Source organism: Sus scrofa, chromosome 3 (assembly GCF_054392235.1).
Source record: "Sus scrofa isolate SSC_HxYL_T2T_F1_AM1 chromosome 3, Sscrofa_HxYL_maternal_Yorkshire_Landrace_v2.0, whole genome shotgun sequence".
In the NCBI taxonomy this organism is placed as follows: domain Eukaryota; kingdom Metazoa; phylum Chordata; class Mammalia; order Artiodactyla; family Suidae; genus Sus; species Sus scrofa.
Genome location: NC_139385.1, coordinates 32,391,792 through 32,414,632, shown reverse-complemented (window position 1 = coordinate 32,414,632; position 22,841 = coordinate 32,391,792). Strand labels below are relative to the sequence as shown.

The 22,841-nt window shown below is 41.9% G+C and overlaps 1 protein-coding gene across 3 annotated transcripts in view; it reads right to left on the bottom strand.

Annotated features, from left to right (window-relative positions):
• Positions 1 to 19,424, bottom strand: part of SMG1 (SMG1 nonsense mediated mRNA decay associated PI3K related kinase) — a 104,259-nt gene extending 84,835 nt beyond the window's left edge. For all 3 annotated transcript variants that reach the window (XM_021086549.2, XM_021086547.2, XM_021086548.2), the window contains exon 1: positions 18,985 to 19,424. Coding sequence is in view for 2 of the 3 variants with exons in the window: in XM_021086547.2 (XP_020942206.1) it covers positions 18,985 to 19,073 (89 nt within the window). In the remaining variant the exon portion in view is untranslated. The remainder of the gene's footprint in view (positions 1 to 18,984) is intronic.
• Positions 19,425 to 22,841: the final 3,417 nt, after the last annotated feature.

Below are 22,841 nucleotides of genomic sequence, written 5' to 3'. Positions count from 1 at the left end.
AGGAAAATAATTCTAAGTCAGTATAAGTTCCAATTAGGAGTAGAAAATGCTCTCTCAGAGTTCCCTTTGTGGCTCAGTGGTTAACGAACCCAACTGGTATCCATGAGGAAGAGGGTTCGATCCCTGGCCTCACTAAGTGGGTTAAGAATCCAGTGTTGCTGTGAGCTGCGGTGTAGGTCGCAGATGCAGCTCGGATCTGGCGTAGGCTGGCAGCTATAGCTCCAATTAGAGCCCTAGCCTGGGAACCTCCATATGCCGAGAGTGAGGCTCTAGAAAAGACCAAAAAAGAAAAAGAAAATGCTCTCTGATTTCAGAAAAAAATCAATCATTCAGCTCTTTCTTCAAACTCTTACAGCACTCCAAGTGCACACCACACTAGCTTATACTTTAGTAGTTACATGCTAGCTTCAACATGCTTACTTGTTCGAGATGTTAATATTGAAGGCAGAAGCATTATCAAGCACCACTTATCTTTCATAGGGAAAAGAGAACAGCACAGTGGTTGTTGCATTGAGAGCAGAAGAGAACTAACTAGAAGATGACCCTGGATCCAAATTCATCATGACCATTTAAATTAAGTAAAACTTTTGTCTTCTAAGTTAAAAATTCTGTAACTATGGAGTTTCCGTCATGGCACAGTGGAAACGAATTTGACTAGTATCCATGAGGTTGAAGGTTCGATTCCTGGCCTTGCTCAGTGGGTTAAGGATCCGGCGTTGCCATGAGCTGTGGTATAGGTTGAAGACGTGCCTCAGATCCCGAGTTGCTGTGGCTGTGGTGTAGGCTGGCAGCTGTAGCTCTGATTAGACCCCTGGCCTGGGAACCTCCATATGCCACAGGTGTGGCCCTAAAAAGCAAAAAAAAATAAAAATTAAAAAAAAAATTCTGTAACTAAAATTTGGTCTATGTTTATGATCTTAAGAGCAGCTTTTCTTTTTTCTTTTTAGAGCCACACCCATGACACATGGAAGTTCCCAGGTTAGGGGTTGAACCTACACCCTCACGGTTACTAGTCTAGTAACCACTGAGCCACAATGGGAACTCCAAGAGTAACTTTTCTGAACACAAAAAAGAAGCCAGTAATAGAAAGGGATGGCTTCAGCAATGTATTTAAATGAATTCTGAATTTTTTTATCTACTTAATATGCATTTTATTCTTTTACAGTTTTATTAAAGTATAGTTGATTGATTGATTCTGTCTTTTTGCCTTTTATAGGGCCACTCCCATGGCACATGGAGGTTCCCAGGCTAGGGATCGAATCGGAGCTGTAGCCACCGGCCTACACCAGAGCCACAGCAACGCAGGATCCGAGCCACGTCTGTGACCTACACCACAGCTCACGGCAATGCCAGATCCTCAACCCACTGATCGAGGCCAGGGATCAAACCCGCAACCTCATGGTTCCTAGTCAGATTTGTTCACCACTGAGCCATGACAGGAACTCCAACGTATAGTTGATTTACAATGTTGTGCCAATTCCTGCTGTACAGCAAAGTGACCTGGTCACACACATACCCATTCCCTTTCTTCTATTATCTTCCATCATGGTCTATCCCAAGAGACTGGATATAGTTCCCTGTGCTATACAACAGGACGTCATTGCCTGTATATTCTAAATGTAGTAGTTTGCATCTATTAACCCCAAAGTCCCAGTCCATTACACTCCCTCCTCCCTCTCCTATGGCAACAAGTCTGTTTTCTATGTCTGTGAGTCTGTTTCTGTTTTGTACATACATTCATCTGTGCCATATTTTAGATTCCATACATAAGTGATATCATATGCTATTTGTTTCTGATTTCAGTTAATATGAGACTCTCTAGTCACATCCATGTTGCTGCAGATGGTATTATTTCATTTTTTTATGGCTGAGCAGTATTCCATTGTATATTATATGTACATATCTTCTTAATCTGTTCATCTGTCGACAGACATTTAGGTTGTTTCCATGTCTTCACTATTGTCTATAGTGCTGCTATGAATATAAGGGTGCATGTATCTTTTCGAATTGTAACTCTGACCAGATACATGCCCAGGAGTGGGACTGCCGGATCATGTTTAATATGCATTTTAAAAGTATTACTTTTTTTTTGTACAAAAGACACTATCAGGACAGTGAAATGACAACTCACAAAACCAGAAAAAATATTTTCAAATCATATATAAGAAAGAGTTTACTTTCCAAAATATATAAAGAACTCCTATAAAAAACAAAGACAATCCAATTTAAAAATAAGCAATACACCTGAATAGATGCATTTCTCCAAAGACATACTAATGGCCAATTAGCACATAAAAAGTTGCTCAACTTCATTAGTGATTAGGAAAATGCAAATCAAAACCACAAAGAGAAGCAACACCCACTAGGATAGTTTCCCGCCCCAAATTATTTGTTTATTTATTTGGCTGCACTCATGGCCTGCAGACATTCAAGGGCCAGGGACTGAACCAGTGTCATAGCAGTAACCAGAGCCACAGCAGTGATAATGCTGGATCCTCAACCCACTGAGCCATCAGGGAACACCCCCATCCAAAATTTTTTAAATAGAAAGAAACTAATGTGGTAAGAAGTGGAGAAATTAGAGCCTTTGCACATTACAAAGAGAATGAGAATGTAAAATGGTACAAATCACTTTATGTATTTATTTGCTTTTTAGGGCTGCACCTAAGGCATATGGAAGTTCCCAGGCTAAGGGTCCATTGGAGTTGCAGCTGCTGGCCTTTGCCACAGATCACAGCAACACCAGATCCATAACCCACTGAGCAAGGCCAGGGATGGAACCCACATCCTCAAGGATACTAGCTGGGTTCGTTACCGCTGAGCCACAATAGGAACTTTGGTACAAATCACTTAAGAGAAAAGTTTTGCAGTTCCTCAAAAAGTTAAACATAGAATTACCACATGATCCAGCAAATATACTCCTAGGTACATTCCCAAAAGAACTGAAAACAAGCGTTCAAATAAAAACTCCTATGTGAATGTTCACCACAACATTATTCACAATAGTCAAAAAACAGAAACACAAATATCCATCAAAAGATGACTAAACAAAATATGGTATATCTATATAATGGAAGATTATATAATGTGGTGTAGGCATCAGCCTGCTACAACATGGATAACCCTTGAAAATGGTACACTAAGTCAAAGAGGCCACACACAAAATGCTACACATTATATGATTTCATTTATATGAAATATCTAGAACAAACAAATCCATAGAGAAAGTAGATTTGTGGTTGCCAGGGGCTGGGAAGAGGGAAAAATGGGGAATGACTGCTTAACTGAGACTGCGTTTCCATCAGGGGTGATAAAAAAGCTCTGGCACTAGATAGTGGTCATGGCTGCACACACCGTGAATGTCCTTAATACCACCGAATTGCAAAATGGTCAACTGTATGTATATTCAACAATTTTTAAGAATCTTTTTAGGACATTCTTGAAAAAATAAAAGCATAGAGGAAAAAAGACAAGAGCTGGAAGAAATGAACTCTAAAAGGGCACAAGGAAACTCTGAAGGGGGCGGGAGGATGAGGGAACTATTCTACCGTAGTAATACTATATGCATTTGTCAAAACTCAGAGAACTCAAAGCAGGTAAATAAATTACAGGACTTAAAGCAGGTAAATTACACCTCAATAAATCTGTTTTTAAAGGAAAGTGTCTATTTCTTTATGGCAAATGTGTAAAAGGTAAGTAAAAAGACTGTTGATTTTTAAAAATAACTCAGCATTTCATGTCTTATATTGCCTACCATATTTAGTAGCATTCTCAATGGAAAAGCAAAAATGTAGCACTGGTTGCTTTCCAATGAAACTAAAGATTGTTAGTGTCTGAATTAATCAGGCACCAGAACTGGAACTTTAAGCTCAAGAAGGATAAACCTAGCAAAGGTATAGGAAGAAATTAACATTGCATTTATACCTGTAAAAGACAACTGTTACCTGTACTAACAGTAAAAAGTTCTAAATTTCTAGCAGAATAGCAGTATTACTATTTATCAATGCCTGTGAAATGCCTGAGATAAGTCCTTATAGCACTTAAGTTTTTAAAAAAGAAACATTCTATAAATTCTTTTTTTTTTTTTTTTTTGGTCTGTTTAGAGCCATACACCCACAGCATATGGAGGTTCCCAGGCTAGGGGTCCAATCGGACTAATCAGACCAGAGCCAGAGCCACAGCAACATGGAATCCAAGCTGCATCTGTGACCCATACCACAGCTCATGGCAACACTAAATTCTCAATCCACTGAGCGAGGCCAGTGATCAAACCTGCGTTCTCATGGAATACTAGTCCGGTTCGTTAACACCTGAGCCTCAAAGGGAACTCCCCCTATAAATTCTTAGCGTTTTATTGTCTACTGATTTTGAAAGCTTTCAAAAAAAACTGAAACAAAGTCAAAGCACTATAGCCGGCAGGATCAGGAAAATCACTGGCTGAAAGAGAGCTCGGCAATCCACACTTTTTTTTTTTTTGGTCTTTTCAAGGCTGCACCCATGGCATAAGGAGGTTCCCAGGCTAGGAGTTGAATTGCAGCTGCAGCTGCCAGCCTATACCAGAGCCACAGCAACTCGGGATCCGAGCTGCGCCTGTGACCGACATCATAGCTCATGGCAACACCGGATCCTTAACCCACTGATCCTTAACCCAGGGCCTGAACCCCCGTCCTCATGGATACTAGGGTTCGTTAACCATTGAGCCATGATGGCAACTCCCAGCAATCCACTTCTAATCTATTTTATGTATTTAAGTATTCTGAGGTTCTGTACCTCATCTAGTATAAATTCGTATCTCATGAGGCATTAAGAATATTTTAATATTGATAGAGAGTTCCCTGGTGGCTCAGTGGGTTAAGGATCCAGCACTGACACTGCTGTGGCACAGGTTCCATCCCTGGCCTTGGAACTTTCGCATGCCAGGGTGAAAAGAAAAAAAAATACTGATAAGTTATAAAACCTAGTGCTTTTAATGTCCAATACAAATGTGAATCCAGTTTTCAGCATTTAACAAAAAATGTAAATCAACTATACTTCAATAAAATTTTTTAAAAACAATAATTTTGGAGTTCCTGTTGTGGCTCACAGTAACGAACCTAACTAGTATCCATGAGGATGCAGGTTCGCCCCTGGCCTTGCTCAGTGGGTTAAAGATCCACTGTTGCTGTGAGCTGTGGTATAGGTCTCAGACGCAGCTTGGATCTGGCATTGCTGTGATTGTGGTGTAGGCCGGTAGCTACAGCTCTGATTCAATTCCTAACCTGAGAACTTCCATATATTGTGGGTATGGCCCTAAAAAGCAAAAAATATAATAATAATAAACAATAATAATTTTGTTTTTGCTAAGTAATCATTTACCTGAAGGCTCCTGAATCTAAGGCATACATTAATTTGACTCACTTTCTTCCTGGTTTTCATTTTTTTTTTTGCTATTTCTTTGGGCCGCTTCCGCGGCATATGGAGGTTCCCAGGCTAGGGGTCTAATCGGAGCTGTAGCCACCGGCCTACGCCAGAGCCACAGCAACACAGGATCCAAGCCACGTCTGCAACCTACACCACAGGTCACAGCAACACTGGATCGTTAACCCACTGAGCAAGGGCAGGGACCGAACCCGCAACCTCATGGTTCCTAGTCGGATTCGTTAACCACTGCGCCACAACGAGAACTCCCTGATCTTCATTTTTAACCCAAACTAGTTCACCGCCTTAAATAAAACTCTGCTTAGTCTACCATTTGCATTGCTTATCTTGCCCTTTCGTCAGCAAGTCCTGGAAGTACTTTAGAAACATCCCATTCAGCCTGGGAAATTGCCAAGACTGAAAGGAAATCTCTTACTCTATGACCTCTCTCGCAGAGGAAGGACAAAAACACTGAAAGTCTACAAAGAAACAGGTCACATGCCCTCACTCCTACCCAGACTCTCCAGATACATGCCAAACATAGCCCCTTAAAACAGAGAAGATGAAGAAGCACTAAGAGTTAAACACTTAAGGAATCCTAAAAGGAAGAGTCTTGAAACTAAAGCAGGAGTCTAATCAAGGAAAAGGCAGAATGTTTTATAAGAAATGTGTGCAACCATCTTTAAAAAGTCCTGAAAACAGGCAAATAGTGACTATAGAGTTATTCTGGTAGAGTTCCTCTAATACATTCAAGCATATCCCCAATGAACTAACATGCTTGTGAGATTCTCTAACAATGATGTATTTTAAACCTTTCCTTTAAAAATAATCTAAAAAAGCACAGACTGAGGTCTCTCTTAAAAAATAAATGTACTGTGTTCCCGTCGTGGCTCAGAACCCATGAGGACACGGGTTCAATCCCTGGCCTTGCTTAGTGGGTTAAGGATCCAGCTGTGGTGTAGGTTGCAGATGTGGCTCAGATCCAGTGTTGCTGTGGCTGTGGCATAGGCCGGTGGCTACAGCTGCAATTCGACCCCTAGCCTGGGAACCTCCATATGCCGCGGGAAGCGGCCCTAGAAAAGGCAAAAAGACAAAATAAACAAATAAATAAATAAATGTACTGTTTGAGTTCCCTTGTGGCACAGCAGGTTAAGATCTGGTGTCACTGAGGCGGCTCAGGCCACTGCTATGGCATTAGATCGATCTCTGGCCCGGGAACTTCCACATGCCAGAGGTGCAACTTAAATAAATAAATGTACTGTGTAACAGATAACATCATTACCACCTTTAAAAAAGAAAAAAAAAAAAAAAAAAAGGTCAAGAAAAATGATGTGGTTGTCATAAATCACTCATAAGTAAATTCCATTAAGAAAAGTAAATACAGGAGTTCCCGTCGTGGCACAGTGGTTAACGAATCCGACTAGGAACCATGAGGTCGCGGGTTCGGTCCCTGCCCTTGCTCAGTGGGTTAATGATCCAGTGTTGCCGTGAGCTGTGGTGTAGGTTGCAGACGTGGCTCGGATCCCGTGTTGCTGTGGCTCTGGCGTAGGCTAGTGGCTACAGCTCTGATTAGACCCCTAGCCTGGGAACCTCCATATGCCGTGGGAGCGGCCCCAGAAATAGCAAAAAGACAAAAAAAAAAAAAAAAAAAAAAGAAAAGAAAAGTAAATAAAGTAAAAACAGGTACTTTTAAGGAAACCTATTCAAATCAGACACTTACTGCCACAATGGCACAGTCTACCCTACAAATCCTGGGCACAGTCAAGGATTTGGACATCAAGAGAATAATATTTTAATACGCATCCCGTAACATGTAAAACATCTTAAATACAATGGCAAATATGAAAAAGATACTTACTGAATTTCATATCCCACATATGGTTCTCAACAGAGAAAGACATTACCAGAAATATCTTTAGAAAGTTCTCAAATTATACACATGAACCCTCACCCCACCCTAACCCTTTTAAAAAATAAATTCTATTTATTTAGAGAAGTCTAAAATACCTTGGTTCTATTTCTAAAACTTCACCAACATAATTGTACTAAGACAGCAAGTGATTTTTAAATGGACTCTGATCTCTTTCAACACCACAAATAACTCCTCTAGGATCTATCTCCTTATGTATCCTAGGGTAGGAAATACACTATTAAACACCAAATGGTAAAGAAACATACTACCTATATTGGAACCTCTTTTTCAGAGGTGTTTTTGAAACAGTCATTGCCTCCTATTAAACATATATAAATAAAAAGCTATCATAGATCAACCTCAAAAGACCTGGACTCCTTAATCAAACAGCTGGGAAAGGAAGATACCTTTCAGAAAAAGCACATTATTCTAACCATAGGAATATTTATTAAATGAAACCAATTTAAGATAGTTACTGAAACATACTAGTAAGCAGTAATCAAGAGCCAGGAAACAATGCTCTCTCTGTGCTCAGCAGTAGCCAGAAATATACTGAAGTATTTAAAGTATTTAGCCTTAAGTTTGAGAAAGCTACTTGCAACAGTTCAAAATCAACACTTAAGCCACTTTAAACTCAAAAGGTCTAAACAGATCCTATCCTTTTCTTGCTATATTTTATACTAAACACACTTTTATCAGATTGAATTAAGTGTTATAAAAGAACCTTCTATAATTCCCTTTTACAACAAAAGAGAGGAAAATCAATGTTTCTGGATATGAAGTTAGCTAACAGATAGCATTTAGTCATTTTGAGTAAATTTATAGTGCCGTAATTTAAAATAGTACTAAAATCTCATGACAGCTTCATCCTATCTGTTTAGAAGATACATATGGTTCTTCTTTAAGTACTTCAAACTATCACACTGGAAGAGTATATCCCTTCCATTACTCCATGATCCACCCTCCCTACTGCCTTTAAAACATACATACATACTAGGCTAGGGGACAAAGCAATGTAGCAGTCAAGTGACAAGCTTATAAGAACCAGTCCTAAATTCTAACTGTATAATGAAAGTTAGTTAAGCAAGGTACAAGCTACCTTTTAACCTAATCTGTCTCTATTTAATTCCATTTGCACCTGCCCTACGATAAATGCAGTTGCCAAGATTAGATTATTTTTGCTGGCTCACAATTCAAATGTTATCAAGTTCTTAAAGTGTGAGTAAAAAGATAAGAGAAAAAATAATAATGATGCAGGTTTATAGTCAAATTCCTTACCAGCCAACCTGAAAGAGGCTTACAGCCTAATGGAAATGTTCTTTCTAGGAGCCTGGAGTAGATACTGTAGAAAGAGGAGTTAATCTGACTAGCATCCAGGAGGACGTGGGTTCAATCCCTGGGTTAAGGATCAGTGGGTTAAGGAGCCGGTGAGCTGTGGTGTAGGTTGCAGATGCGGCTCAGATCCCAAGTTGCTGTCTGTGGCTGTGGTATAGGCTGGCAGCTACAGCTCAGATTCGACCCTTAGCCTGGGAACCTCCTTATGCCATTGATGAGGCCCTAAAAAGAAAAAAAAATAAAAAGAAAATGTAGAAAGAGAACCACTACAATTAACTGCATCTCCAACAATCTTCTTCTAAGAGTATGCATTTGCCATACTTAATAAAAATTTAACAATTATATAAGCTTCCAGCCATATATCCTCTGGAGACGACATAAATCCCCTTTCTGGAATTTTTAGAAGTCACTACATACACCCTCTAGGTCTCAGAGTACTAGAAGAGAAAAATGAAATTTGAGGGAGTTCCTATCGTGGCTCAACAAAAATGAATCTGACAAGTATCCATGAGGACGTGGGTTCGATCCCTGGCCTTGCTCAGTGAGTTAAAGATTGGGCACTGCCGTGAGCTGTGGTGTAGGTTGCAGACACGGCTGGGATCCTGAGTTGCTGTGGCTGTGGGGTAAGCCGATGGCTACAGCTCCAATTCAACCCCTAGCCTGGAAACTTTGATACGCTGCGGGTGTGGCCCTAAGAAGCAGCCCTAAGAAGCCACCCCCGTCAAAAAAAGTAAAGAAATTTGAACTAGGATGTGAGTCTAAGTGTGTGGTAAATTCTAAAACTTTCTGAGGAAGAGATAAAAGAGAGGTTCTTTAAAATTCCAAATGTGATTCAGATGTGGCAACATAAGAAGCATTTCAAAGTAACTTCCCAAACTTTATCTTTAACCCTCATAACCCTACATCTTCGGGAAGACAAGAATTATCTCCTCAGAGGGACAGCTGGTTGGGCCAGTACAAAAGACCTTTGTCTTCCCATTGCGATTTTCATGACACCAGCCTCTCCTAAGGCAAATATTTGTGAAGGAGCAATACTAAAAATGTACATTCTTTTTTTTTTTTTTTTGTCTTTTTTTGTCTTTTTGTCTTTTGTTGTTGTTGCTATCTCTTGAGCCGCTTCCGAGGCATATGGAGGTTCCCAGGCTAGGGGTTGAATCGGAGCTGTAGCCACCGGCCTACACCAGAGCCACAGCAACGCGGGATCCGAGCCGCGTCTGCAACCTACACCACAGCTCACGGCAACGCCGGATCGTTAACCCACTGAGCAAGGGCAGGGACCGAACCCGCGACCTCATGGTTCCTAGTCGGATTCGTTAACCACTGTGCCACGACGGGAACTCCTAAAAATGTACATTCTTAAAAAGAAATACACCTTAGAGAAGAATTTAAAACACCTTCATTCTATTTCTAACTTCTCCAATGCAATTACATTAAGACAACAAGTAGATTTTTAATGGACTAAAAGAGGGAGGAGAAGAATACTACGGTATAATTTTTATACCTTCAACAAAATTAAAATAAAAACATGTAATACTAGCATTATAACAATTATACAAGATAGGCCATTTTAACTAAATACAAGGCTGCTTTTACAAAACTTTGATTTATAGTTAATTGATTTTACCCCTGTGCATACACATGCACAAGCTTTCTTAAGCATAAATTCACCTTTAATTTCAGTATTTTCTAACTCAAGTCCTTCAAAAACTGTGCCTCGAGGTAGATTCCTCTAAACTAGATTAATGAATATATACTAAATCTCAAGTTTCATTGTCTTACTGCTGAGAAACCATTTTTATTTTTCTTCACACTTATCAAAAGAATATAAGGACAGGAGCTCCCTTTGTGGTGCAGTAGAAATAAATCCAACTAGGAACCATGAAGTTGTGGGTTTGATCCCTGGCCTCACTCAGTGAGTTAAGGATCCAGTGTTGCCATGAGCTGTGGTGTAGGTTGCAGATGCGGCTCAGATCCAATTAGAACCCTAGCCTGAGAATTTCCATATGCCACAGGTACGGCCCTAAAAAAGACAAAAGACACACACACACACACAAACCATGAGCTCCTAGACATACTATGAACAGCAACATTAACCACCAAAGGAGTAATTTCTAACAGAAATACAATCTTCCTCTTTTCAAAGGGTATGAAGATTAATATGAAAGAAGTAATTCATTATGAAAGAAAACTGATTCTGGAAAATTTGGGTTTCAGTCATTCCCTAATCAGCAGGCATACAACTGGCAAGAGGTTGTTTCCCCAGGTATTCTAATAGAATGCCAAAAGAGGCTCAACCCAGTGCTTAACTTTTTAGTGATTAGACTGCTTAAATAACATATGAACAGGAGTTCCCGTTGTGGCACAACAGACAAGGCTCGGATTCTGTGATGCTATGGTGTAGGCCAGCAGCTGTAGCTCTGACTTGACCCCTTGCCTGGGAACCTCCATATGCCTCGGGAACAGCCCGAAAGAGCAAAAAAAAAAAAAAACCAAAAAACACCAGAAAACAAAAAAACAAATAGATAAGGATCTGGCATTGTTACTGCTGTGGCTCTGGTTACAGCAACGGCACAGGTTAGATCCCTAGCCCAGGAACTTCCGCATGTCACGGTCTCAGTCAAAAAAAAAAAAAAAAAAAAAAAAAAAGAATATAGTTAAAAAAGAAAAATTTATCAATATGTAAGCAAGGTATTTTTTCAAGATGGATAAAACCTATAAATCTTAAATGGCCATAGCCTTTCTCCTATAAAAGATCTGGTCATCTCAGTCCACTAGAATATTATGCTTTTGAACCTGTTTAATCAGCTTATTTAAACTGCTGCCTCAGGCTAACTAGGAACAGTTCCCCTCAAAATGCCTCCTACAGTGACAGTGTTGTAAGTCCTGAAGCTAATTCTAAACACAGAAACAAACTTGTAGGTTTCTACTTCTCTGTATTTACTTAAGAAAGGACACTCAAATTTAGAGTGCATATTATTTATTGATGTAACAGTAGCAAAGAAGGGATACAGAGGTAAAACCATTATACAAGATGCATATACATATAAAGGTTATGTTTTATTGAGGAAGATACACACAAAATCCTCCGATAGGGTTAAGTGCTAGGGAAAAAAACCCAAGGTGAAGTGTTATTAGAGAAGGCCACTGCTTCTCACTGAGGGGGTGGCATTTAGGCTGAGAGAACATGAAAGCACCCAGGACAGGCACTCTGAGAAGAGCAATCTATGTAGTAGTTATACAGCCAGAACAGCACATGCAAAGGCCCTAAGGCAGAAATGAGTTTGGAGAGTGCTTTAGGGCAAGTACAGAGCAGTAGAGAAAATGACTCACTCAGGCTAAGCCCTCAGGGACTTAAACTAGTTGGGGGAACAAAAAGACTGCAGTGATAAGCACAGTAGACCTGTAGCAAGATCTGGAAAGAAGAGGGATCAGAGAGGGCAGGGGGTAGGGTAAGGGTCTTAAGGGAAGTACAAGGTTTAGATTGGGGGGCAGGGCACAAAAAACAGAGCTAAACCAACAGTAGGTGCAAAAGGGTCCATGAACCAGTACTGTAGCTCACAGGAATAAATCTAACTTCGCCAAACTTAGAACTCTTCTGTGTTCCAGAACTCAAATGCCTGAAAAGATTAAAAGTGGATCCACAACCACAAACTGTTTTCATAAGGATCTTAAGATATCCCAAGTATGTTTACAGCAAAAGAGAAATAAGAGAAATATGTTGAAGATAATGAGGTTATCAATAATCATCAGAAACCCTAAGTTGGTAGGAAACCATAAGATAACACTCAAAGATTTCTTTTTTTTTTTTTTTTGGCCGAGCCTGCTGCATGCCAGGGATCAACGTCATGTCACAGCAGGAACAACAACAGATCCTTAACCACCAGGCCACCAGGGAATGCCTATAATAACTTTTAAGGCAAGATCCACCTGTACACTCTGCCAGGGTTTGGGTTTTAGGGTTTTTGGTTTTTTTTTGGGGGGGGGATGAGATTGAAAGGGGAGTAATCCAGCTGCAAAGTCACTGTGTATCTTGATCACGGTCATGGTTACACAGGTGTATTCATTTCTCAAAAACCACAAACTTCAGACCTACACATGCATAAATTCTATCTCGAAAAAGTAACAAGTTCAAATTTTTGACTTGTTAAAAATTTTTAAGTCAAAAAATTTTGGGTTAAAAGTTTTCTAACTCAAAAGAGTTAAAAAAAAAACCATTTGACTAAGAGAGGAAAAGTACAAGCAACTAATACAAGATGGAGCAGAACTAATATAATAAAAGTATACATACACCTGAAATTAACATGATGTATGGCAATTACACCTCAATTAAAAAAAAAAGAAAAACACAAACATTTCCTGAAAAATTTAATAGGTTACACTCTACATTAAAAACAAAAATTGGAGTTCCCGTCGTGGCGCAGTGGTTAATGAATCCGACTAGGAACCATGAGGTTGCGGGTTCGGTCCCTGCCCTTGCTTAGTGGGTTAACGATCCGGCATTGCCATGAGCTGTGGTGTAGGTTGCAGATGCGGCTCAGATCTGGCGTGGCTGTGGCTCTGGCGTAGGCTGGTGGCTACGGCTCCGATTTGACCCCTAGCCTGGGAACCTCCATATGCTGCAGGAGCTGCCCAAGAAATAGCAAAAAGACAAAAAAAAAAAAAAAAATCAACTAAGAGAGGAAAAGTACAAGCAACTAATACAAGATGGAGCAGAACTAACATAATAAAAGTATACATACACCTGAAATTAATATGATGTATGGCAATTACACCTCAATTAAAAAAAAAAAACCCACAAACATCTCCAGAAAAATTTAATAGGTTACACTTTACATTTAAAAAAAAAGTAATAAGCTAGAGTACTTCATACAGGAATTAAATCCACAAAACTTCTGCAATCTTTACTGTCAGACCTTTATATAAAAATTCCATATAACATATAAAAATATGTTTTATTTTACAGTTCCCAAAATAAAACAGGCTCTAAGAAAACTTTAAGATAGCCAGAGAGGTAGCCAAAATATGAAGAAATAGTAAACAAATGACAGCTCATGCACATCCATAAAGGGAGATCCATTCAAAGTAGCCTCAGGGATTTATTTCAGGTGATAAGGATAGGAAAAGAAAAGAAAGTGTAAGCAAGTGCCTACTACATGTCCAGCAGTGAGGGCAGGAAATCTTAAATTTAAAAGTTGTGAGAACTCAGTGTTCACAAAAAACACAATCAACCATTTTATGTGTATGGTCATTCCACATAATGTAAGTGTCCAACCTAAACTGCAGTGTGAGCAGATAAAAAGAATCATTGCAATGGTCATCTCTCAATCAAAAAAAGATAACAAATGAGGGACTTTAGCTTATGGCAATTCCACATATCGATCTGAAAACTTTTGTCTGAATTTAAACCATGAATTATAAACAGAACATTCAGGTTCTCAACAGTCTCTGGTCTAGATTATTCCAACCGCCTCCTACTGTACTTATTCACACACATATATCAACTAATTCTCATCTTCCTCAATTATGCCACTTCCATGCTGGTAAAATTTCAATGGTTCCCTAAAGTCATTCCAAATACACTTACAATAATTCGAGACCTACAATACACCCCCACTCCAGCTCTCAAGTTTTCTCTTATTTGTATCACACCTCACAAGTTCCCTGCCCTTCTAATCAAACTGACAATTTTTCTTACCAAGGACAACTGGGATTTTGTCATCTCCATACTTTCTTCTATCTTTTGAAATAGAATTGTACTGTCAAAATAGTATAGATCAATTTCATGCCCCCTACTCAACTGTACAGCTTTCGCTCCTCTGACTTTCCAAGTTTACAACGTTAATCACATGTAAAAATAATTATACCAAGAATTACATCACAATCAATAGCCACATAATGCTTTACCATTTACAAAGCCCTTTCTTATCTCTCATACTACCAGACCAATAACCTCCTTAAAGACAGCAGCTCTATCAGTCATAAAAATTCCTACAGCATCACTATTTCCTGAATTAGAATACTTTCAACAAATTAGAGTATTTCATAATCTATTATTTTTTGGTCATGCCTGCAACATGTGGAAATTCCTGGGCCAAGGATGGAACCAGTGCCACAGCAGCAACCCAAGCCGCTGCAGTGACAATGCCAGATTCTTATCCTGCTGCACCACAGAAGAATTCCTTTTTTTTTTTTTTTTTTGCCACACCCACAGCATGTGAGAGTTCCCAGGCCAGGGATCAAATCTGCACCGCAGTTGTGACCTGCACCACAACTACGGCAACCTAGATCCTTAACCTGTTGCTCCAAACGGTAACTCATAATCTCCTGTTATTTTAAAAACCCTTCAGTTATACTCGCAACTTAAAAAGGAAACACAACTGGAGAAAAAAGGTTCAATTTAAAGATACAATTGTCTAGAGTTCCCATCGTGCTCAGTGGTTAACGAATCTGACTAGGAACCATGAGGTTGTGGGTTTGATTCCTGGCCTCGCTCAGTGGGTTAAGGATCCGGAGTTGCCATGAGCTGTGGTGTAGGTCACAGACGAGGTTCGGATCCCGCACTGCTGTGGCTCTGGCGTAGGCCAGCAACTGTAGCTCTAATTAGACCTCTAGCCTGGGAACCTCCATATGCCGCAGATGCAGCCCTAGAAAAGACCAAAAATAAATAAATAAATAAATAAATAAATAAATAAATAAATACAAACAACTGCCAAATGTTTAATAATGGAATATTTATTCTATAATGGAAAAAATAAGCTTTCCCCTAAGTTAAACACCCATACACAATTACCTAAAACTATGTGTCCTTGGAAATCTGTGGTACAGAATTGCCAACCATTAAATTCTATTTAACTAAAGCTCCATTTATACTTACAAAATATGTAACTCCACTTAATTTTATCCTTTATATATTTCACTATATTATGCACCTATGGACATCAGACAGTACAGATTCATAAAAGTCTGAATAGATAACTCTGGTTTCAAAAATTCAGCTTCTCACAACATCAGACATACTAGTTTCTGGCTTTTCCATCTTCACAACACTTTTCCTCAGCTTTTGGTCTGTGATAGTGGAGCATGAAGGTATCTGCACTTGTGACAACTTCAATCTGACTACATTTTACCAGAAATGGAAGCTGTTTTCAATACACAGTTTCACCCTTTTAGAACTGTAGAAAGATCCTAAGTTTGGGCACAGTAAGACATCCAATAAGTATCTGCTAAATGAATAAAGCCTTAAGACTGCCAAGTGTAGAAGTAAAATCTATGTCTTTTCTGTTGACCAACTGCTTTCTCTTGTTTACTTAACTAATCTATATTTGACTCCAAAGTCGAATTAATCATGTCATTTTGGAGTATTAAAATGAACAATATAACGAATTATACATTTAATTTTTTTTTTTTTTTTTTTTGCTTTTGAGGGCCATGCCCGCGGCATATGGAGGTTCCCAGGCTAGGGGTCGAATCAGACCTGCAGCTGCTGGCCTACACCACAGCCACAACAACGCAGGATCTGAGCCGCATCTGCAACCTATACCACAGCTCATGGCAACACTGGATCCTTAACCCACTGAGAGAGGCCAGGGATCGAACACGCAACTTTATGGTTACTTGTCAGATTCGTTTCCACTGCGCCACTACAGGAACTCCTATACATTTAATTTTAAAGTAAATCATTCTAATATCTATCTCGATTGGTACACCTGGAGTACTTCTCAAAATAAAGTCAAGAAAAGGACAGACCAGTTAGGGGCAATAGTAAAACCACTCATTTGCCAAATCATTTTTAAATGTTAATGGAGATTACAGTGAATGAAAAGGAAGACTATAAGCCAGTGCTATAGAAATGCTTTCTGCTAAAGGAAAGGTGGGCTTACTCTGTTGCCACATGACAAGAGTCTATTCAGCCACCTGGAACACTTCCTGTCAACATGTGTGAAGTATCATGTGTGGCCATGACTGACTCAACAGTCAGGTTTCCAGACTAACTGACAAACTAACGCTAAAAAGAAACTGACAAAAACTGTTTTTAAAAAAGCCCACATCTAGCAAAATAGAATCCAAAAAAATTATAGAAAGACTGGTACAGAAAAGCAAATTAATTTTTTTTTTAAAAACCAAAAGGATTCTGATAAACCATAAAGAATTCGCCAGCATTTGAAGATGTTTAGAAAAATAAACTTCCATTTAAAGAAGCGGGAAAATCAAGCTCCATTCTGTCAGTTAACTGAGTCTGTCACCTTTCTGAAGTGAGGAGGGGACAAAATAACAACCTCAAATTTATCTCAGGAAAATTTATGACTTGGCAAACACCTTAAGTTTTTTTTATTGGCTATTTTACAAAACAACTAGGCAACAGTGCAAAGAAATTTTGCTTTGGTGTACCCTCCATACATTTCTGTTCCCTCCTCTACAAAAAAGTCAAGTATTTCCAATATCCTAATTGACTGTTACTCCATGTAACCAAGTGCATCTTCTCATAGCATCTGTCTACCTAGGCAATAAGTTCTGAGACTTTGCTACAGAGCACAGCTTCAAAGAATGCAGAGGCCCCTTTACACACACACAGAGCCAAAAAATAAGGTAACTGAAAGAAGAAAACACGAGTAATATTAATAACCCATGTACTTATTCCACAACTATGGGAGCCATTCTGCTTCATACCTGTCAAATGAAACCAGGCAACCTCAACCCGTGGCTCCAACTGTGCTACTCCACTTGTTGAGAACCACAAGCTACAGTTTATTCTTCTCCAGAAGTTCTAGGACTGCTTGAGAAGGGCACTTTATTTAGTCCTCTAAAGGGATACCATGCACATTGTTTACACATGCTGACAATACCGAAAAATAATGGAAAATCCACTGTCAAAGAGCTCTCAGATGTTCAATTCAACCTCATTTATCACCTAATTCACTAGATGGGAAAAAGAAGTAAATTTCACACATTTCAATGAACATACACAACAACCAAAAATGCCAGTTATAGATAAAAATATCAAAACCAGTCAACTGATTTTATTTAAAGCACTCACAAACCCTAAGCGGTAAAGGACAGGTCCAACTATGCTTTTCTTTTCAAAAATTTTAAACTACTTAACATCTTAATTCTAAACTAAGCTTTTAATGTCACTTTGTTATATACATAATTCTCAGCAGACAGGAGACCTGGAAAAACACATGAAACAGAATGAAATGTGTATCACTCATCAGCCAAAAGATTATTTTGGTTTTTCTATCAAGTCGTAGGGCGTTACATTCTACTATCTTTCCAAATTATTTCCAAACATTGCTGGAATTGCATGCAGCCATCAGGAAATTAAAAGTCATCCCAACAATGTGTGTCTAACATTTCTCTGGCCAGTTCCTGGACAATCATAATGCAAGAGGCTCAAAGTGCGAGACCTCCATGAAACAACTAACCCTACAATGTTATATACATTTAGGGAATTCTTCTAGGCACTGGGCTAAGTTCCAAAACAGTCTTGAGTATTACAAGCACTTATTGAGTAAGAGAGATGAGAATCAGTCCAAAATTACGTACAACTGCCCCATGATTAATCAGAAAGAAACGAAAATTAATTTTCTTTAAAAAGTCGGTACCCTTTAATATGTTCATTTCCAAGGAGACCCCTGTCGGAAATCAAACCCTTTACTCTTCTAAGCGAAAGCCCGCTCAAGTGTCCAGGCATGAACTGCTCTCCGCCAAAGTAGCTGCCCCCTGCACTTGTGGGAAACATTTTCCAGGACCAGAGTCGGTTGGCCCCATTAACACTGTCACAATCTCCTCTCATGCCCCACAACGAGCCTGCCTAAAGTCAGAGTAAGGCCCTGGAGCGTGGCTGTTTTTTAAATATTAACACGTGGGAGGTCACAGAAAAGATCAAAGTTAAGGAGGTCTTTTCACGTGGGGGCTGAGAGGCGGAGAGATAGGAAAGTGAATGGGTGGCGGAGAGGGTCCTGTACTCCCAGGATCCCCCAACTCATATACCAACTTAAGGGGAAGGCGGCAAGTAAAAAAAAACAAAAAACAAACAAAAAAAAACAACCAACACCAGGTTCCCTTCCTTCACCCAATTCCTAGGCCAGTTCCTTCTCCCGGCGCCCAGGGTCTGGCTCCAGCCCTGAGGCTGAAATGCAGGGAGAGGGGAAGCATTTAGGCCTCGCCTCCCAGCGGCCTTCCTTCCCCAGCCGGGGCGTGAGGGAACCCAGGAAGCCGCGCCCGGTTCCTGGGGGGGTGGAGAGCCTAGGCCGCGCCTCCCAGCCCGGCGGCCCTAGGCCTCGGCCCGCCCGAGGCGAGGCCCGGGGTCGGGGTGGCGAGCTGGCCGCCGGCTCACCCACCTGGGTTGCCAGTCATTCCAGCTCCGCGGGTACTTGGTGCCGCCGCCGCCGCCGCTGCTCAGCCGAGACCCCGGGGCTCTGCGGCTCATTACCTTCCCCGACACGACATGGCCAAGCGCCGCCGCCCGAAGAAGCGCGAGTCGCCGCCCGAACCGGCCGCTGCCGACACTCCGCTCCGGCCCCGGGCTGAGGAGGAAGCCGAGAAGGAGGAGGAGGCGGCGGAGGGCGGGGGAGGCGGACGGCCGTTCCGGGTTCCGCCTGAGCCCGCAGCGCAGGACGAGGAGGCGGGAGCGGCGCGGCGAGAGGGAGGCGGAGGAAGGGGAGGCGACGTCTCTTCCAGGGCCGTGCGCGGCCCGCGACGCCGGGGCCCAGGAGGAGGAGGACAGGGAGGAGGAGGCGGTGGCGGCTGCTCCTCACGCTCACACAGCCACGGGTTCCCCGCCTCCCGGCTCCGCCCGCCGCGCCGCCGCTGCCGCACGGCATGCTGGGAGCGAGAGGCGGTGCCGGCGCCCGCCGGGCCGGGGTGGAGGGGCGGGGCCGGGACCGAGGGGCGGGGCATGTGGGCGGGGCCGGACTCAGCAAGTGGACCGCCCTCTCCGCGCCCCGCGCTCGCTTCCAGTCTTCGCGGACCGCGCGGAGGTCCGGCCCCGCCGCGGGGGATCACGGGAGAGGGGGTTCTCCGTCACCATCTCCACGCGCACGCTCTCCTATACACCCCCGGGAAAGCACCTGACCCCCAGAGGGCGGGGCAGTCAGGTGTAAACAGGCTTCCGCTCAAGATACAGGGGTGCCCTTGCGGTGGCGCGCGCAGACACACATGCATGTCCTTAGAGTTCACGCGCGCCCACGTTCCTCACCTTGTACGGCAATAAGTAGAAATAAAAAACAGAGGGGGTGAACATTCATCTACCCAGCCTCCACCTGAAATGTGCCCGTAGATTCCCGACACCTTGACCATTTATGTCTTACCATTACAAAAAACGAAATAGAGGAAGAAAGCGGAATACTCACGAGCACCAACCTTTGTCCCCTGCAACATGAAATACGCTCTGAAATCCTCCCACCGTTAACAGCTACTTTCCCTTCCAAAGAGTCTTGCGGGTGGCGTGGCATTGGGCGGGGGGGGGGGGGGGGCCAAACCTGAGCACTTTCTCCTCCGCCGCGACGTTTCCACGGCCCCCACCAAAGAGTTCACTAAAGCATCTTAGACATAAAGTGGATGCCATATACAAAGAGAAAAGGTCAACAAGCTGCACAGCAAACAGGTAACAGGGAGTTAGCATGTGGCTCAGTAGGTCATTGCTGTGGCTTCAGTTACAGCTTGGTGCAGGTTCCATTCCTGGCCCCGGAGCTTCCCTAGGTGCAGCCAAACACACACACACGCACGCACGCACGCACACACAGAACAGGTAACAGGAATTAACTCTGGAGGATAGTCAAAAGGGTCTTACGTTATTTTATGTTGCAAATTCCCTATGTTGCAAAGTCCCCATATATTGCTTGTGTGATTAAAAATGGTTACCAATGGAATTCCCGTTGTGGCGCAGTGGTTAACGGACCCGAGTAGGAACCATAAGGTTGCGGGGTTGATCCCTGGACTTGCTCAGTGGGTTAAGGATCCGGCGTTGCCGTGAGCTGTGGTGTAGGTTGCAGACGCAGCTCGGATCCCGCGTTGCTGTGGCTCTGGTGTAGGCCAGTGGTTACAGCTCTGATTTGACCCCTAGCCTGGGAACCTCCATATGCCGCAGGAGCGGCCCTAGAAAAAGGCAGAAAAAAAAAAAAGTTACTAAATTACAAAAGTACTTGAGATTATGAGGTGATCCACATGCATCCCCCTTCAACTTTGGGCTCCTTGCTTATGTCCGTCAACACTGTAGGCTCTTGCTAGTTCTAAAGGATGGAAAGTTAGGTTTTCATATGTACTTTTCTCCCCTCCCCAATTCGACTCATTCAGGGAACAAGAAGCTCCTTCTACGAACTGGTGCTATTTGACTCAACACAGAAATTCTCACTAGGTTTAGACTCCAGCATGGTCACCCACATGTGTAAAAAAAAAAAAAAAAAAAATTTTTTTTTAAATAACCTGAGTGAAGAGGGATACATCCCACAGTTATACACTCCATCCTGAAATGTGCCCTGGGTAGCCCATACTTGCTGTGAGGAAGGATCCTACCATTTGTGAAAGGGACCCTACCAATGGTGTCCTTTCTTCCCTACTCTCCTATGAAAAGTCCCTCTTGAATCAAGTCCTAAGATTAGGGTTCTCTCTCAGAAATTGTGAATCCTGCCACAAGGTATTTTGGTTTGTTTGTAGTTCATGTCTAATGACATAAGCAAACAGTAAACACATATGTTTGGGGTTTGGGGGTTTTATTTGGGGGAGTGCCATATCTGTGGCATGTAGAAGTTCCCAGGCCAGGGGTGGAACCCACATCACAGCTTTAACCAGAGCCACAGCAGTGAAAATGCCAAATCTTTAACCCCCTGGGGGAACGAGGGAATTTCCCTCACATGTTTTCAATGTACAGCCTAATTGTGATTAATTCTTTCATTCAACATTTTTTAGCAAAATTTACTGAGCATCTACTAACCAAGCAGTTGGGGACAGGGACAGTGATCCGACTCAATCCCTATCCTCAAGGAACTCTGGGAGTAGGGGTCGGAGAAATAGGTGTATTATTAGAAATGATCGAAATAGTTACAATCTCCTCTCTCTCCACCACCCTGCAATCTGACCAAAAAAGCCACTTCTCCCAAAGCGTTTTCTCTTTCCTTCCTTCCTTCCTTCCTTCCTTCCTTCCTTCCTTCCTTCCTTCCTTTCTTTTTCTTTCTTTCAGCTTAAGCCACAGCCAGAGCAAGGCTGGATTGGAGGTGCAAGACCTACACCACAGCTCATGGAAACACCAGATCCTTAACCCACCGAGCGAGGCCAGGGATGGAACCTGATTCCTCAGGGATACTAGGTGGGTTTGTTACTGCTGAACCACAACAGGAGCTCCCCAAGGCATTTTCTCAGTTATAAATTTTGGCTTTCCTTGAACCTATTTGCCTCAGACCCCTTTCTTGTGCTGCAGGTGAGTTGATGCTCTCCTCCTCTTTGGAACTCTCAGACCCACAAGCAAATGGCTGATGTGGCCAACTAATCATTTTGACTTCCTTCAACAGTTTATTGCAATAATGGTGCAGTGACCAACTTATGTTAATTGCTCAGATTCCAAAATGAATCGCAACAGAATAACCAGAACCTTAGACCCTGAGAAAAGTTTCATGAGTCCTTTCACTTTTTCAAAGGATCTGGGTTCAAATTCCAACTCCAGGAGTTCCCGTCATGGCATAGAGGAAACAAATCCGACTAGGAACCATGAGGTTTCGGGTTCGATCCCTGGCCTTGCTCAGTGAGTTAAGGATCCGGTGTTGCCTTTAGCTGTGGTGTAGGTCGCAGATGCGGCTCAGATCTGGCATTGCTGTGGCTGTGGTGTAGGCTGGCAGCTGTAGCTCCGATTAGACCCCTAAACTAGGAAACTCCATATGCCACGGGTGCAGCCCTAAAAAGACACACACACACACACACACGCACACAAAAAAAAATTCCAACTCCACTTACAAGCTAAGGGAGCATCCACAAAGCTTTTGACTCACAGTGCCCTCCCCCCTCCGCCAGTTTCTCATCTGTAACATAGCAATGATAATAATAGGAGTACTGACCTCTTGAGGATGTTGAGAGGATTCTTAGCGATCTTTCATGCAAAGTGCTTTTCACAGTGCCTGCCACATGGCAAAGATCAAAAAATGTTAGTTAAAAATCGGATCTACAACTTCTCTGAAGCACATAGCTATTTGGATAATGTTTGACCAAT